The sequence below is a fragment of the Primulina huaijiensis genome, chromosome 1, assembly GCF_012295235.1.
Source record: "Primulina huaijiensis isolate GDHJ02 chromosome 1, ASM1229523v2, whole genome shotgun sequence".
In the NCBI taxonomy this organism is placed as follows: Eukaryota; Viridiplantae; Streptophyta; class Magnoliopsida; order Lamiales; family Gesneriaceae; genus Primulina; species Primulina huaijiensis.
The window spans coordinates 20,767,663-20,783,515 of NC_133306.1; the positions used below are offsets into that span (position 1 = coordinate 20,767,663).

Here is a 15,853-nt window from a genome sequence, read left to right on the forward strand (position 1 = left end):
AACAAATAATATTTTTACACAAGAGTCAATAAAACTCAAATTAAAAGTTAGCTAACTGAACACATACTCTAATAATTTTAAGTGAATTTATCATTCACTTGTAACTTACAGCTGTACAATTTGTATTAACTAAGATATATAAATTTATTTTCAAGTGAAATCACTTTATATGTTAGAAATTAATATAAGGAAGTAGTCAAATAAAAATATAATATAAATTAGAAAGGTTCAAGCAATCATCGAACAAATGAATTCAAGTGTGTAACTATAGTTCAACGAACTCTATAAGTTATCTTATTGTATAAATGTAATAAAAAAAAAGCTTATAAGAGTAGGAAGTTGATCGATCTATCAATGAATTTTCAAGTTCTGGTAGGCATGGAAAGTTATTGGACTTAATGATCGTACCTAGCTTCTTTAACACAGTCAAGCAAAATTTAATGCCAAGTTTACTTTTTCTACCCATCACAAATTATATAATTCATACCTTAAAATTAATAAGCTTTATTTACAAAAAAATGCGTATGAGATGCTATAATCGTCTTGTGGTGGATCATTTTTATGTTACAATTTAAAATATTTGAGTTACATCATTATCATCAATAATAATTTTATAGAAAGAACAACGTGAAACGTTCGGTCACGGCGTAACTCCTCCGACGCTCAAGTCAGAGACTGAGGATATAAGAGAAGAGCAGCTAATGGTGCTGCTGAAAAATAATATAGTGAATATGAATGAATTAGACACTCAAACTTGGTATTTGTAGGAAAATACCTGGGCCAGTCATGAGTCTGCCTTCCATTTGGACTATTGATGAGTCAGGTGTAGTGGGCCCATCAATGGGATATCATGTATATGACAAAAACTTTTGTGAGACGGATCTTTTATTTGGAACATCTATGAAAAAGTATTACATTTTATGCTAAAATTATTACTTTTTATTGTGAATAGCGCTAAGGTTAACCCGTCTCACAGATAAAGATTCGTGAGATCGTTTCACAAGAGACCTACTCCATGATATATAATATATATATATATATATATATATATCAATTTAATAATATTGCATGTAATAATTATTATTAATTTTTTTGAATCCTATTCCATCGTTTCATTCGTTTTTTGTAAAAAAAATAAAATAATATGAAATTATGAAATATATATATAATTATAGCTCCAATCTCATCCCCTCTTCCTGACCCAGAGTCTTCCAATTCCGTGCGACATTACAAATTCATTTCTCCTGCTGCCCGCCGCTCCTTGGCTTCCGTCAGAAGGTTCTCCCACGTCTCTCTACGTACGGACGATAATCGTATATTTAAAGTTGGAAAAGAAAGAGAGGAAAAAAGAGTGTCGCAATAAACTTTATTCAATCATTTGTCATCGAACAACACTCAACGCCGTTTGTCCAAGAAAACCACGAAGCCACCTGTTTAGAAAGAACAATATCGCTTGAGTTTCTTGCTAAAATTTGTTTGTTCACGACCATGTGAAATATCTACTCTTGTCTTATCGGTGTCTGTTGCTTTTTGCTTTAAATTAGTTATTGAAGTACAGTATTCTACGTGGCCCTTTTCTAATTGCTATTGTTTTCACGTGCCGTGCTTTTGCTGTTTTTCCTCTGTTGATTCATTGCAGGGTTCTTTGAAATTGTGAAAAAGGTTCGTTGGTAAAATATACGGTGGATGTCTTGAGATTTGTGCCTTTTCCATATTAGAAGATTCTGCTGTTAGTCGGAGGCGATTGGAGTTTTGTTTTGTTTTCTTTGCTTTTCTTTCTTTTTTTTTTTTGTTTCGTTTTGGGCAACGGTTCGAGGAAACTGGGTCAAATTTGTAGATCTTTGAGGTGGGTTTTTGAATTTTGGGCTTAGTGACGTTCTTGCTGGTGAGATTCCTGTTCGCTTGGTGAAATCGTTGTTGGGTTTAGGGTAATTTGAGTTGGGGTTCTATTGCTTGCTACAATCGCTTCGCCAATAGAATCTTCCTGGGTTCTGCTGATTCTGGGATTTCAGTTGGTGGTTTTAAGCATAATATTTGGTGAACCTTTGTATGAAGGGGTAAACACGTGTTTAGCTGACTCTTTTACCTTGAGTCAAATTTGATTATTTGGTTATTGTAGCTGAAGTTATTAATTATTTTTGGTGGATCAAGGAAATGTCTTCACATACTGCAGAAGGTGTAGTGGAAGTGGGAAAACTTTTGATTCATATTGCAGAGAATGGGCACTCTTATGCGCTTGATTGTGATAAGTACACTATTGTTGAGACCGTGCAGAAGTTCCTCGAATCAGTTTGTGGGATAATGTTCAATGATCAGCTTCTTTTGTGCTTGGACATGAAATTGGAATCGCAGCGCCCTCTCTCCAGCTACAACCTCCCATCCGATGATCGAGAAGTATTTTTGTTTAATAAGGCAAGGATGCGGAGTAATTCACCACCCCCTGCACCAGAGCAAGTTGAAATTGTTGATATTCCTGATCCCCTATTACCATCCTCGTCTCACGGCGATCATCCTTTGGATAATGCCTCGGATCCTGCATTAAAGGCTCTGCCTTCCTACGAGAGACAGTTTAGGTATCATTTTCACTGTGGACATGCTATTTTCAGTCGAACTTTAGCTAAGATTGAGACATGTAAGAGATTGTTGCAAGAGCAGAAGGTGCAAGAAAGGGCATTGGAAATTGCCCGGGGTAATTTAGATCATTTCTATAAGATTGTACTTCAAAACTACAACGATTTCCTGAAATGTTACTCACAGCAGCACCGTAGCCATGCTAGCCTTCTTGCCAACTTTGGGAGGGATATCGAGAAATTGAGATCTGTTAGACTTTTGCCTGCCTTGATGACTGCTAATAAAAAATGCTTACTGGATTTTGTGAAGGAAGATAACTTGAGGAAAACGGTGGAAGACTGCAGCATTTCCCACAGACAGTTTGAGAACAAAGTGTCAGAATTTAAACAAGAGTTTGAAGACCTAAAGCGCAATACAGAAATGTTATTTTCTGGCAAAGCTTCAGTTCTTGTTAAAGACTTGGATTCGACTATAAAAGACCACCAGCAATTTATAAATGAGCAGAAGAGCATAATGCAGACTCTAAGGTATCTCTTTCCCCTGTCTCATATTAATTGGCCGCACCTTTTTCTACTTATTTGCAAATGCTGATTTTCAGAGGTTTTAAGTTTGAGTTTATCTGAGTGCAAAAGTGTGAATTTAGGGGAAAACTTCTTATTAACTGGCAAAGAAGCTTTCCTTTTGTATGATCATTTACAACATTGTGGACATTATCTATGCCTAGCACGAAGTATTGCATTGGTTTAGTTGTTTTATACTTGCTCCATTTGTCTGCTTTAACACTTATATTACATGAGACATTTTATACACTTTCTGTCTCACTAAGCATAAATGAGAATATGTATAGATGATATTCAAAATGCATCATCTATTTTATTTATTACCACCCAAAACTGTTTGGTATTATTGTTACTCGTATCCTTGTTGGCAGCCTTCAAAATCATGCCATGGCTTTTCAATTCTGCTTAAAGTAAGAAAATTTGGAATGCCATTGACTGCACATGTCATCAAGCAATATTCAGTGTTGCTTGACTTAGTTCCTTCTTTCGTAATAGAAAATTGAACGAATGCTTGAAAGCAGAAGCAAAGTTCCTGTCAATTTAAATTTCACCTTTAATCATCATACTTTACTCCTTTTTTGAAATGGAGATATTGTATTTCACCTTCAGGTTTTGAAGTTCGTGTTTACTTGGTCAAGAAAAAGTTTATATAGGAAACCAAACTCCATATGTTACGAAGAGTACGTTTAGATTCAAAATTGTATTAAGAAAAAAGTTTAAGAAATGAACTTTTGATTAGTTTATGATGCTTGTTTAAGATTTTGCAGTTTTTTGAGTGCTTGGAAAAAATGAATTTAGTATTTGGAAAAAGCCAGAAGTTGTATCATTTGGAGCTTTTGTTTCAATTTCCTTTTAAGTTTTTTTTTAAAAAAAAGTGCTTTTGTACTAGTATATTCAAACATGAAGGCCTTTTTTGTTAATGTCTTCCTGGAACAGTTTTCCATCATCTGACAATAAACACAATCAATTATTGTTTTCTTTCCCGAAAACACATATTTGTTCCATTTCAACATATTCATTATTTTTAGCTATTTTTCGTTACTTCCAAAAATTATTGTATAATTTGTTTATATTATAAACCAGATATCATCATCATAGCATATTTCCGCTAGTTACGGGGTCGGCTACATGGATATTACTTCTCCAAACTAAATGATTATCCCACGTCATCTCTTAAACCAATATATAATATATCATTCTTAACAATTTTTTATCCAAGTTTTCAATAGCATACCTCTCTTTCTACTCTTTCCATTAAACTACCAATCTAAGATATGTCGGATTGGGGTTGTGTTTGGTCCCCTTTTCACATTACTAAACTATTTCTCCAAAATTCTGACATTTTCCTAGTATCTAGAGTTCTATTAAATAGCTAGTCAGTCATTGGATCTCAACATCCCCAAGTCACTTCCATACCCCAACCTTCGCCGGTTTCATCATCTTCAGTGTCTCTTTTACTTCCTTAGCGCTATCTCTACAATGGAACTTTAGATGCCTTACTTCCTACATCTCATATCTACTCGCGCTTAACTCATCCATACTTGTTTCATTGAGTAAGTTCTTAAAGTAATCCTTCGACGTATCTAAGATGGCTTTATCTTGCATTAAAACTCTATCATCTTAATGCTTGATACACCTGACGTGGCTCAAGTTTTTAGTGTTCCTATCTCTGGCTTTCGCTATCTTAAAAATATTTCCCTTCTCCTTTTGTACCTAGCCTATCGTACAAATTATTGTAAGCTCTTTTCTTAGCATCTTCTACTGCTATACTACTGAGTCTCTTGGCTTGTTTATACAGCTCATACGATCCTTGGTCTCTAGCTTCTTGTCAGTTCTTGAACCTTATTTTCTTTTCCTTAATGGCTTGTTGCACCTCATTGTTCCACCACCATGTCTTCTTGTTATCTCGTCCCTTCCCTTAGCCTCTCCCAAGTACTCCCCTCGCCTCCTTATATGGTTTGCCATGAGCTCAAATAACTCATAGGTATCGGTCTTATTCTTACGCTTTACATCCTCACATCCTTTGAGGACTAACTAACTATCTAGAATCTTATTCCTAATAGTTTGGCATTCATCTCCCTTCATAGTCCACCGTTTGATTCTCGGCCTAATCTGACCTTTGTTTACTTTGCTTCTACTCGTAAGGCAAAGATCTAAGATTAATAGTCTATGTTGGGTTGCCAAACATTCTCCTGATTTGACATTAAAATTTTTACTACCTAGTCTTCTCTACTTACAAGAAAGTAATCAATCCTAATGGTTATTAAATGACTCTCCCCGTTCTTAAAGAAAATGTTTACTACCCCAAGATCACTAGCTAAAACAAAGTCTAGAATAGAAACCCCCGTATTATTTTGAACCCCAAAGCCTTGACCTCCGTGGCCCCTCTTATATTCAACTCTATCCTTACCAACATGCCCATATAAATCTTCGCCTAAGATCTTTTCCTCACGGGGATTCTACTAGCTACATGTTCTAGAGTCCAAAAATTCCTTCTTTGTTTCAGCATCTAATCCCACTTGTGGTGCATATGCACTAATGATATTATAAACCTAATATGCTATTATAAAATTTTCAAATAATTATATTCAGCAATTTCTGACATGATTCAAATTCTATGTTAGTAATTTTATTTATCCAAGACAGAAATGAACATATATTATTTATTTACCGAAGTATTTTGACAAAACTCTTCCCCCAAAACAAATGAAGCATGACGAAATTGCTTTAACGTTTTAAACAAATAGCTTCAAAATGCAGTATTAAACTAAACTATGTCATAAGCTATGTCCGTGTGATCAAACCTATCATATTAAATAGAGACATTAACACTGCATCAACATTATGTGAATCGGAAATATTTCTTCCACGGTATTGGAAATGGAATGAACTGGAAATTTGACCCGAGAGAAATCTGAATGACCATTTAATTAAAAGTTTTAAAGGATGTAAGACATTAGTATGGATTGTCTTGAGCAGAGATAAGAGTCTAATACTTTTGGTTATTTCAATGACTTACCGCAGTGATGTGGTAATAAGTTGTGTCATGGGCACGAGTCAAGGTCGTTGCCAGTTCGCCTGGGTTTGGTTGATAACAAGCTATGATGTCATATACAGTGGATTCTACGTATTCTAAAGCAACAAAATTTGCATTCTTTGTTATTCTTAGATTTTTCAGGCCCCCATTATGTTAGTTTAAAGTATTTTCATGGTATAGAAGTCAACCAAGGTATGATAGCATATACAGTGGATTCTAGCTATTCTAAAGCAACTAAATTTGAATCTTTGTTATTCTTAGAACTTTCAGGCCCCATTATGTTAGTTTAAAGTATTTTCATGGTATAACTTTGAAATCTTTTCATGTTTTCTGGCACATGCAACGAATTTGGTTCCTTAATTTTGAAAGCAAGCTGTTGCATCGGAAACCTGAACTTGTTAGGATGGAAGATACCCGAACATGTAAAAATTAGAAAATGCTATTGGTTGCATTTTGATACTATTTTATTTTTAAAAAAATGTGCAACAATGCATCCTCGAGCAAAATCAATTTAAGAATATATACTTCAAGAAATTGTAGGATAAATTTTAGCCCATATTTCGAGGAGCAGCAAACATGGTGGTTACTGGTTAGGACACTAGGCTTTAAAAGATTTGAATTGTGTTATGTTGCTACTTACAACGGCTGATAAATCAACAATCATTTGGTCCTATAATTGGTATTAAAGCCAATAATATCGAATATTCATTAAAATACTGTGAGCCATGAGTTGGTGCATTTTTATGAAGGTGTTGATCACCGTATATACTTATAAATATACTTATAGATATTTGAGTACACAGTAATCACCAATTATAAATTTTGGTTGCTTGATCCTTTGCTATGGGGCCCTAAATGAATTGCCTTCTTTGAAGTAACCCTTTTATGTTGGATGAGGAATGTCACGTTCTTATGGATAACATTTGGTAATTTCATTGCAGTATCTATACTTTATAAAGATTTGGATGTTGAAAAGAATAGGGGTGGTAGCTTCTTTGAGCATCTTATTTTCAACTTAAACTCTGATTCGATATCCAACCTGCTTGGACAGCATCTGATTCATCCAATCATGGTAACATTCAATGTGGCGGGGGTTGTGTTGCCAGTGGTAAAAATGAGATTACAGCGCCAAGCCTGTTTTAATTGCTGCTAGAGAGTTTAAATGCAGCCTTATATCTTAGCGTTGGCCAGTAATAGATTTTTATGCTATTGGAATTATGTCCCTGAATGTTTTTTTAATCCTTCGCTGAATGTTATTTCTCATGCATTGTATGTAATGCATATGTGCTTCTCCTTTCCATTATAGCCTGTTTGATAAGTGATCATTTTGTGAAAGTATCATGTCTGTTGGTGCAGCAAAGATGTAAAAACGGTGAAGAAACTCGTGGATGATTCTCTTTCTGGCCAATTTACCTCTTCACTACGTCCTCATGATGCTGTTTCAGCCTTAGGTCCTATGTATGATTGCCACGATAATAATTACCTTCCAAAGATGAAAGAACGTGATCATGCAATTTCGAGTTTGCTTAGTTTCTGCAGGGATAGAAAAATTGAGATGAATATCTTTGTGCACAATTATATGCAAAAGATTGCATATATACAATACACCATCAAAGATGTGCGCTACAAATTTTCTGTATTCCAGGAAGCTTTGAAGCGTCAGGATGATCAATTTGAGCCCTTAAAAGTGGTGCGTGGAATTGGTCCTGCTTATAGGGCTTGCCTTGCAGAAGTCGTGAGAAGAAAAGCAGAGATGAAGATCTACATGGGCAAGGCTGGGCAAATGGCAGAAAAATTTGCAACTGAGAGGGAATCCGAGGTTAGGAGGCGCGATGAATTTCTGAAAGTACATAGTACCTATATTCCCCGAGATATATTAGGAACCATGGGATTGTACGACATTCCTAATCCATGTGATGTCAATGTAGCTCCTTTTGACTCTGATTTGCTTGATATAGAGCTTTCAGATGTTGATCGTTATGCACCAGAGTCACTGTTAGGACTCTCTTCAAAGAGTGAAAAGCATGGGACTTCAAGGAGTTCATTATTGATGTCTGACGATGATTCTCAATCTGCTGAAGATGAAGGAAACGTAGTGAACTTCCAAGAGAAGTATGGTTCACAGGAGTTACTTAAGGAGGCAGAGCTGGTGGAAATTGCGGGGACCAGCAAGATGGAAGTTGAGAATGCAAAACTGAAAGCTGAACTTGCTTCTAAAATTGCCTTCTTGTGCTCCATATGTACTGATTTCGATTATGAATCACTTGGTGATAGTAAAATAGAGAGTTTATTGAAAAATGCTGCAGATAAGACTTCTGAAGCTTTGCATTTGAAAGAAGAGTATGAAAAACACCTGCAAACATTGCTAAAAATGAAGAAGATACAGTGTGAATCTTATGAGAAACGGATTCAGGAGTTGGAGCAAAGGTTGTCTGACCGGTATCTGGGGAGAGATAAGCTTTCTGCTGATGAGAATGATTCTAACTTTGCAGTTTCAAATGCAAAGATTGAAGATAACAAGTCAGAAATATCAGGACTTGAAGGAATTCACATGCCATGCTCAATGGAAGAAGTGTCTTCTGTATCATCCATCCCGTTAAAACCTGGGCTTCTCCCTGCAGAAGATAAAGCACAAGAAAGGATTGATGATAGTATGACAGATTCCTCTAGCACAATTAATCCAAATCCTCTGTTGGATTCATCAATGCTCGATCTACATATTGATAAAGGGCATCCGTGTGATAAAAACGAGAAGGGAAAGCTGTTGTCAGATGAGGGCACGACACTTACCTCTAGTAATATGGCAGTTAGCATGTCACAGCCAACAAGTGTTCTATCCTGTGAAACAGTTATTAAACCAGGTGTGGATGCTACAGAAAGTGATAACTTTGCGATGGAATTACAAAATGCCTTAGCAGGGAAAGCAAATCAATTAGATGATGCAGAAACCAAAATCCAAGCATTAATGAATGAGGTTTCCAAGCTTGGAAGGGAGTTGGAGATCAGTCAGAAGCTACTTGATGAATCTCAGGTACTACCAACTTGAAAGTGTTTCATTTTCTGAGCACAGGGCTAGGGTTTCTGTCAGGTAGCATGCTATTTGATGTATGTTATAGGTACATGACTTTTCCTCCCTCGCAGTTTGTCTTCAGGATGTCATTGGTTGGTTCTAATGGGAAGGTGGCATGTTTATGTTGAAGCTCACATCACTGCATTCTGTCAAAACTAAAACTAAAGTAATGAAATTGCATTTTCTACATTTTGGTTTGTTTTTCTTTTGGGTGCTCTGAGAAAATAACAACCCTCCCAAAAAGTAGTGTAAAAAAAGTGGCATATGCCATTTGATCGCTGCAAACTGATAGTATTATTTCGTAAATAGCAAAAAGATGTTAGCTCTGTGATTACTTTGGGAATAAACATCATAATGCATTATGAAAAGAAGATTTTTTATGGAGAAAGATCCTTCCATCCCCTCTGCCTCCCTTTGCAATTCTTCGTCTTCGTATTGTTTATTGAAATAAAGAGTAGTGTAGGACAATTACCACAAGTCTTTAAATGGAAGAAAGACACTTAATTTTATTAGCATGTTATCATTTTGCATTATCTTGAAATTATGAAAGTTATATTTAATATCACATATTAATGTATATACTAATTTAGTCATTTAGAGTCCATAGGGCTCTTTCATTAAAATTTTTTTTCAATACATTTGGTAAATGAGATGTGAATAACCAACTTCCTTGTGCTTTTGTTCTTATATATGAACTGGAATTTTAATTTTCTTTTTAGAAAGTAAATTGTACTTTGATTGGGATAGCTCTTCATTCTTTTAAAAATCCTCATACTGCGATATAAAATATCTCCAAGGAGTAGAATTTGTTACTGGTAAATAATTTATAGAAAAAATACAAGAGTTATCTATGACGAACTTGGAAGTTTTGTTGTATTTTTCTTCAATGAACTGCAGATTTCAATATTTCTAGCGTCTCCGGAAAGGGCCCCATCCGACAATAGTATGATGTATTTTAGCTATTGTTGATGTGTTGTGATGGGTTATTCTTTGTACCCTTCTCCTTTGTAAAAACTTCTTTTTGGTATATTTTGATTTAAATTTTTTTTAATAATTTTTTTGGACTTTTGTTATCTTTGGTGTCAATAGTTTAAGAGAACCTTTTTTTTTACCTCAGAACCATTGGAAGCATTGAAATTTATAAAGCTCAATAGATTAGTAGGTCTTTCTTTTGCTTTCTGGCCGTTTGCTCCTGGTTGAAATGGTTGCATGGTGTTAGATATCAGAAGGATTTTCAATTTAAGAACTGAACATTTCGAGAGGCTGCCTGGCACACTAAATGGCTCTCTCACTGAGATTTGAATTGGAGTTTTCTGCTATGAGGAAAAATTAGAAGGATTTCAGGGAAAAATTCAACCCCCAACTTTTTGGAGTTTTGGCTGCAAGCAGTTATGTAAGAGTATGTAAACAAATGTAGGTTGTATACTGTGTCGGTAAGTAATTGTATTATTTGGATTCTCCAGCCACCATAAAATTTCTTTACGCGGTGATTGAATCCATTGTTGCTCAGATGTCCTTTTTAGGTTTATCTAGGTTTAAATTTGTGTTCCTGTCAATTCTTCTTGCCTGAATACAGAAAAAGGAGCTTGTTCCACAAATGTGGATGCTACCGTGTACTGCTATTCATCATCCAATGCTCGTTTTTTGCTGCAAACATCAAATATAGTGCAATAACTAATTTCAGTTCTTATTTATCTAATTGCAGATGAATTGTGCCCACTTAGAGAACTGTCTACATGAGGCAAGAGAGGAAGCTCAAACCCATCTATGTGCAGCTGATCGTAGGGCCTCAGAGTACAGCGCATTACGTGTCTCTGCTGTCAAAATGCGTGGTCTTTTTGAAAGACTGAGAAGCTGCGTTTTGTCTACTGGGGTGGTTGATTTTGTTGACTCATTACGTTCTTTAGCTCAGTCTTTATCCAGGTATGCACAACTGTTTTTTCTTTGTTGCACTTGATCCTTTTTTTTTACGTAGATTGCTTTTATCATGTCGATCAGTACTCATTACTGAGACACTGTTTTTGCATTTGCTATTAAGATGAATGATCCTTTGTTACATATTTGGAGTTTCTTTTGACATGCCTCTTAAAATAGCATGTTAATGGTCTGCAAAATTTATGGATGAAATTTAGTAAGATAATCCGGTAATTCAACTCAGAACCACCAAAAAAGAACCCAAATTATCTTGTAACGGTTCTAAAACTGTATCTTTATTTCTCAAAGCCCGAATCTTTGGTTTCAATTTTGATGGGCGTTGGAGATGGATTGGAGGTTGTGACATTGCTTATGAAAGTAGTTGATGTTTGATAAAATTCGTCCCAAATTTTCAGTCCTGCAAACAAAAGCGGTGATGATAGTACTGCTGAGTTCCGGGAATGTATAAGGGTACTGGCTGATAAAGTTGGTGTTTTGTCAAGACAACGGGCGGAATTGCTCGACAGATACTCAAAAACCGAAACAGCAAACGAGCAGCTTAACAAGGAGTTGAACGCGCTTTACACAAAACATCAACTTGAAAAGCAGGTATTTTACATCACAACTCTTACCCGATCCACTGTTTTTGGTGCTCACCACCTTTTTCTTCGCATTTCATTACCTAGTGACCAAGATTGAAGGAATCACTCCCCTCTTTATAGGCAAACAAAGAGAAGATATCGTTTAATCGGTTAGAAGTCCATGAAATTGCTGCATTTGTTCTCAACTCTTCCGGGTGCTATGAGGCCATCAATCGTAACTCCCCTCATTATTATCTCTCAGCTGAATCAGTAGATTTATTTTCTGATCATCTTACGAGCCGGACAAGCTATATCGTAGGACAGGTTGTACATATTGAACGACAGACAGTGAAACCACTACCTCAATCTACATCAGTTCAAGCTGATAGTGCTAGAGATCGGGTAGATATACTGACCCCTGAAACTGGAACTAACCGTTTGACATTTAATTCAGGTTCAACTTCAAATCCTTATGGTCTTCCTGTTGGATGTGAATACTTCGTAGTGACCATAGCCATGTTACCTGATGCCGCTATTCATCCAACCAATCCTTCCTGATCTTGGTTGCAAATGGCAGATAGATGTGATGGAAGAAACTTGATGTGAATGTATATATATATATATAAGTATTACATATTCAGCTGTACTGCTACAGATGAATGATCTTTAGTGAGGATTTAACTTGGTCTTTCCTGTATATATGAAACTCAATTTAATCTCATCTCTTTGTACATAGGATCTAAGATTCCATAAAAAATTTGCGTATTTGTTTCTTTGGATGAATTTTTTTACAGATGTTTCTATCTTTTCCATCAATGCATGCAACGCTGTATTTTCCTGTCTCCACTATTGTCATACTGCTGCATCTGTATAAAAACACCTTATTTTTGTTCAACGCCATCCCTTAGAACCGGTGAAAGTAGGATTCATAAAAAAATCTTTAGCAGATTATATTGGTTATGTTATATTTGGATGAAGTACTCTTATTAATAACATGATATTAATTTAATAAAAAAAGAGAAGAAATGAGATAAAAGTGAGTTCAGATAATAACTCGAAGCTATTTTATTCATAACTGAGAACTCTTGTTTATATGATACAATTGTAGATAGAAAAATTTAATTATATATCAATCTTAACAGAAAATTCATCTACATAATCATCTAATATACGCTTAATCATAATCTTTTATAATTTTTATCTAAATGTATATGATACAATTTTCTGATAAATCTATCTCGTCAAACTTCCGATATCAGATCGAGAATAATTTGGGTTTACACTTTTAAACGAGCTGAGTCGGATTCTTCTCTATGTGAAGGGATTGATTGAATTTTTTAGTCCAAAAAGGGTTTGATTCTTAGGTGCTAGCAAACTCTACCAAAACCTGACCTATGATCTGCCATCATTTCATCCTTATATTTTAAAAGAGACTTAAAGTTCAAACATTTTTTAAAAATAAAAACAATTAATTGACCAAATTTGACACAAGTAAACTATGAAAACGTTGTTTACAACATCAAAGCTAATACATACACAGTAATAAATTTATTTCTTCCATATTTTTTATTAAAGTAATTTTAAAAAATAATTACGAATTGGTGCAGTTGTACAAGTCGTTTTCTTTATGTAAAGGAAAAAAGAAAAGTGGGAACTAAAAAAATAATTGGGTCAGTTCTCAAATTTTTTTATAGAAAATACCGTTTATAATTTATTGATAATTTTTTTTAAAAAAAAAAATCAATTTACTTTGTTTGGACAAGTAAAGTGTGTTTCGAAATAAAATGTAGGGATTACGCTGAAATACCAATATGGTATGTACTGTTTATTACAATTCTAAACTGAAAAAGACGTGTCAAGATTAGAAAAAACTGTAAAGTATAAATTATTAAGAAAATTTATTCACATTTGTCTTAAAAAAAATTGATGACGCAATATTTGAAATATTAAATAAACCATTATTATATCAATAAAAAAAAACTAATTTCGAACATATAATTCACTCCATCGAATTATATACCATCCATTAATCAACAAATTATTGAAGTAAAAACAGGAAGAAGGAAGGCATAACCAAAAAAAAAAAAAAAAACATTCACTCATTAGATTAAATAATACATAATCATTAAAAAAAAATTAAAAATATACTGATACCCATATTTTTTTTAATAAATTTTTTGAAACAATAATACTCCATCATCATATTTGATCGTAGAAGCATTTCTTGAATTCTTGCATGTGTTCTTCTTGCAGCCATATGGCGATATTGAATGAACCATCTCCATTATGGCTAGGAATTATGAACGTTTTCCCGTCGAAACCCATTGGTCCGGGACCCATATGGATCTCCTTCCCCCACCCAAAATCTGTGCCGTAAAGCGGCAGCGCCGTCCAGCTAATGATCGCCAGATTCGGGTTTCCGTAGAAATCTCCCTTTGGTCGGCCGTTGTTATCCAAGGATCTGAATCGGCCTACGTCTGGTAGATTCTTCAAGAAATTCAAGTACGATATCACTGTGTTTTCGGTGACCTTTTCAACTGCTTCACGGATTTTCTTGGAAGCTGCGCCGAGGGAGTTTGATAGCAGGTTTCCTGAAGTATCCGTGGCTTCAACACGAATCAGGGCGTTTCCTAAGTAGTTTCTCGGCAGAGGTGGATTCATTTTGTTGCGGAAATCTGCGGGGAAGTGTAGGCTGGTTTGCTGCTCGGAGACGTGGCCGCGTGCTCTGCTTGTGCAGCGCCAGATGTGAGCTGCGACGGCCTCGAATCGGCTGTACCCGCGGCTGGCTGTGTTGTTTTCTTGGTGGAAATCCAGGTTCGCTTTGTTGCGGAGTTTCTCGATTTGTAGTTTGCTGAGGTTGAGAAAAGCGACGGTGATGGGCTTCTTTCTTTGTTCCATGTTATCTTCTTGGCCGATTAACGTCGGCGGAGGCCGCAGAACCGATGGGTCGAAGGTGGAATCAAGTTGCTTGTCTGTTTCCAGCACTTTCCGGTCGAGGTACGGCGAAGAAATGGTTTCACCGCCGCGTGCAATTTTCGCCCACTGGTCGACGAAATGGAGAGCGCTCGGCCCATCCGCCATGACATGTGAGATCCCAAGGCCGATGCTAACTCCACCGCAACGGAAACGCGTCAGTTGCACTATAACCATCGGGACTTCATCAATCGGGGTAGTGTAATCTACCGACGGAATCAAAGCCTGAATAGATAAGGTCGGAGTGAAGTCTCCAAAGTCCTCCACGACCGCCTCCGACTCCGCCTCAAAAACGGGGACACCTTTCCCATTACAATGAAGCTCCACCCTGCTGCCACCTTCCGCCGACCATGTCAGCCGCCCTGCCAGAGGGTAAAACAGTACCAACACTTTACTTAGCGAATCCTTGAGAATCGAAATAACATCCAAGGCGGCAGTGTGTTTGTAGAAGTAAATAGTCGGAGTGTGTGATATATCTTTGATCTGATCAGAAGCGTTCAAGTACATGGTTTCATCTGGGGTCGGCTCAGCTGGCCGGACAATATGTGTAGCTTTCAGATTAACCATTATCTGGTGTTGAATTGCTGTGGTGGAAGAAGAAAGCATGGATCTTGTATACTATATATATAGCTCAAGCAATCTTTGTTGTAGATGGATGGGTGGTAGGTGGGTGGCAACTACTCATTTGTAACCGAGTTCTCCATGTTTTCTTCATCCAATTCTATTCCTTCAAATTTATCCCTTGACTTCCATCTTGATCCAAAATTATTATTTTTTAAAGTGGAAAAAATACCCTCTATAAAATATCTCATTACCTAGAATTATCATGTCCACGAAATTCTTTGAAGATGAGGTTGTTGTTATCAGGCATCATCACAGTCAATTAAGGTATCGGATTAAGGTATAGTTTGGTATGATTGATAGGAGAGATTGATAAAAAAAAAAATTTTATATCATATTTGGTATTTTTTTAGAAAGTCATTATAATACAATGGGTTCGTGATAAATAATTTTATACAATGATGATAAAATATCCCTTTTATGGGATGTGATAATTTTACTTTAATGATAAAAACACCATAAATGATTTAATTGACTTCAATATATAAATTTTAAACCTTATCGTTCTTTCATTTCACCGTCTCAT

The 15,853-nt window shown here is 35.8% G+C and overlaps 2 protein-coding genes across 3 annotated transcripts; one reads left to right on the forward strand and one right to left on the reverse strand.

Annotated features, from left to right (window-relative positions):
- Nucleotides 1-1,188: 1,188 nt before the first annotated feature.
- Nucleotides 1,189-12,524, forward strand: LOC140983696 (autophagy-related protein 11-like). 2 transcript variants are annotated; one of them, XM_073450810.1, is made up of 6 exons: nucleotides 1,189-1,278; nucleotides 1,640-3,098; nucleotides 7,525-9,199; nucleotides 10,944-11,161; nucleotides 11,569-11,761; nucleotides 11,875-12,524. In XM_073450810.1, exons 2-6 carry the CDS (start codon nucleotides 2,155-2,157, stop codon nucleotides 12,289-12,291), a joined length of 3,447 nt encoding a protein of 1,148 aa, XP_073306911.1. In that variant the 5' UTR covers nucleotides 1,189-1,278; nucleotides 1,640-2,154; the 3' UTR covers nucleotides 12,292-12,524. The 2 variants fall into 2 exon arrangements, with proteins under 2 accessions (XP_073306911.1, XP_073306912.1); XM_073450811.1 differs by having other exon boundaries at nucleotides 1,204-1,298.
- A 1,287-nt stretch (nucleotides 12,525-13,811) lies between these two features.
- Nucleotides 13,812-15,462, reverse strand: LOC140983717 (spermidine hydroxycinnamoyl transferase-like). The gene has a single exon (XM_073450823.1). The coding sequence runs from the start codon at nucleotides 15,310-15,312 to the stop codon at nucleotides 13,933-13,935; it is 1,380 nt and encodes a 459-aa protein (XP_073306924.1). The 5' UTR covers nucleotides 15,313-15,462; the 3' UTR covers nucleotides 13,812-13,932.
- Between the last annotated feature and the right edge of the window lie 391 nt (nucleotides 15,463-15,853).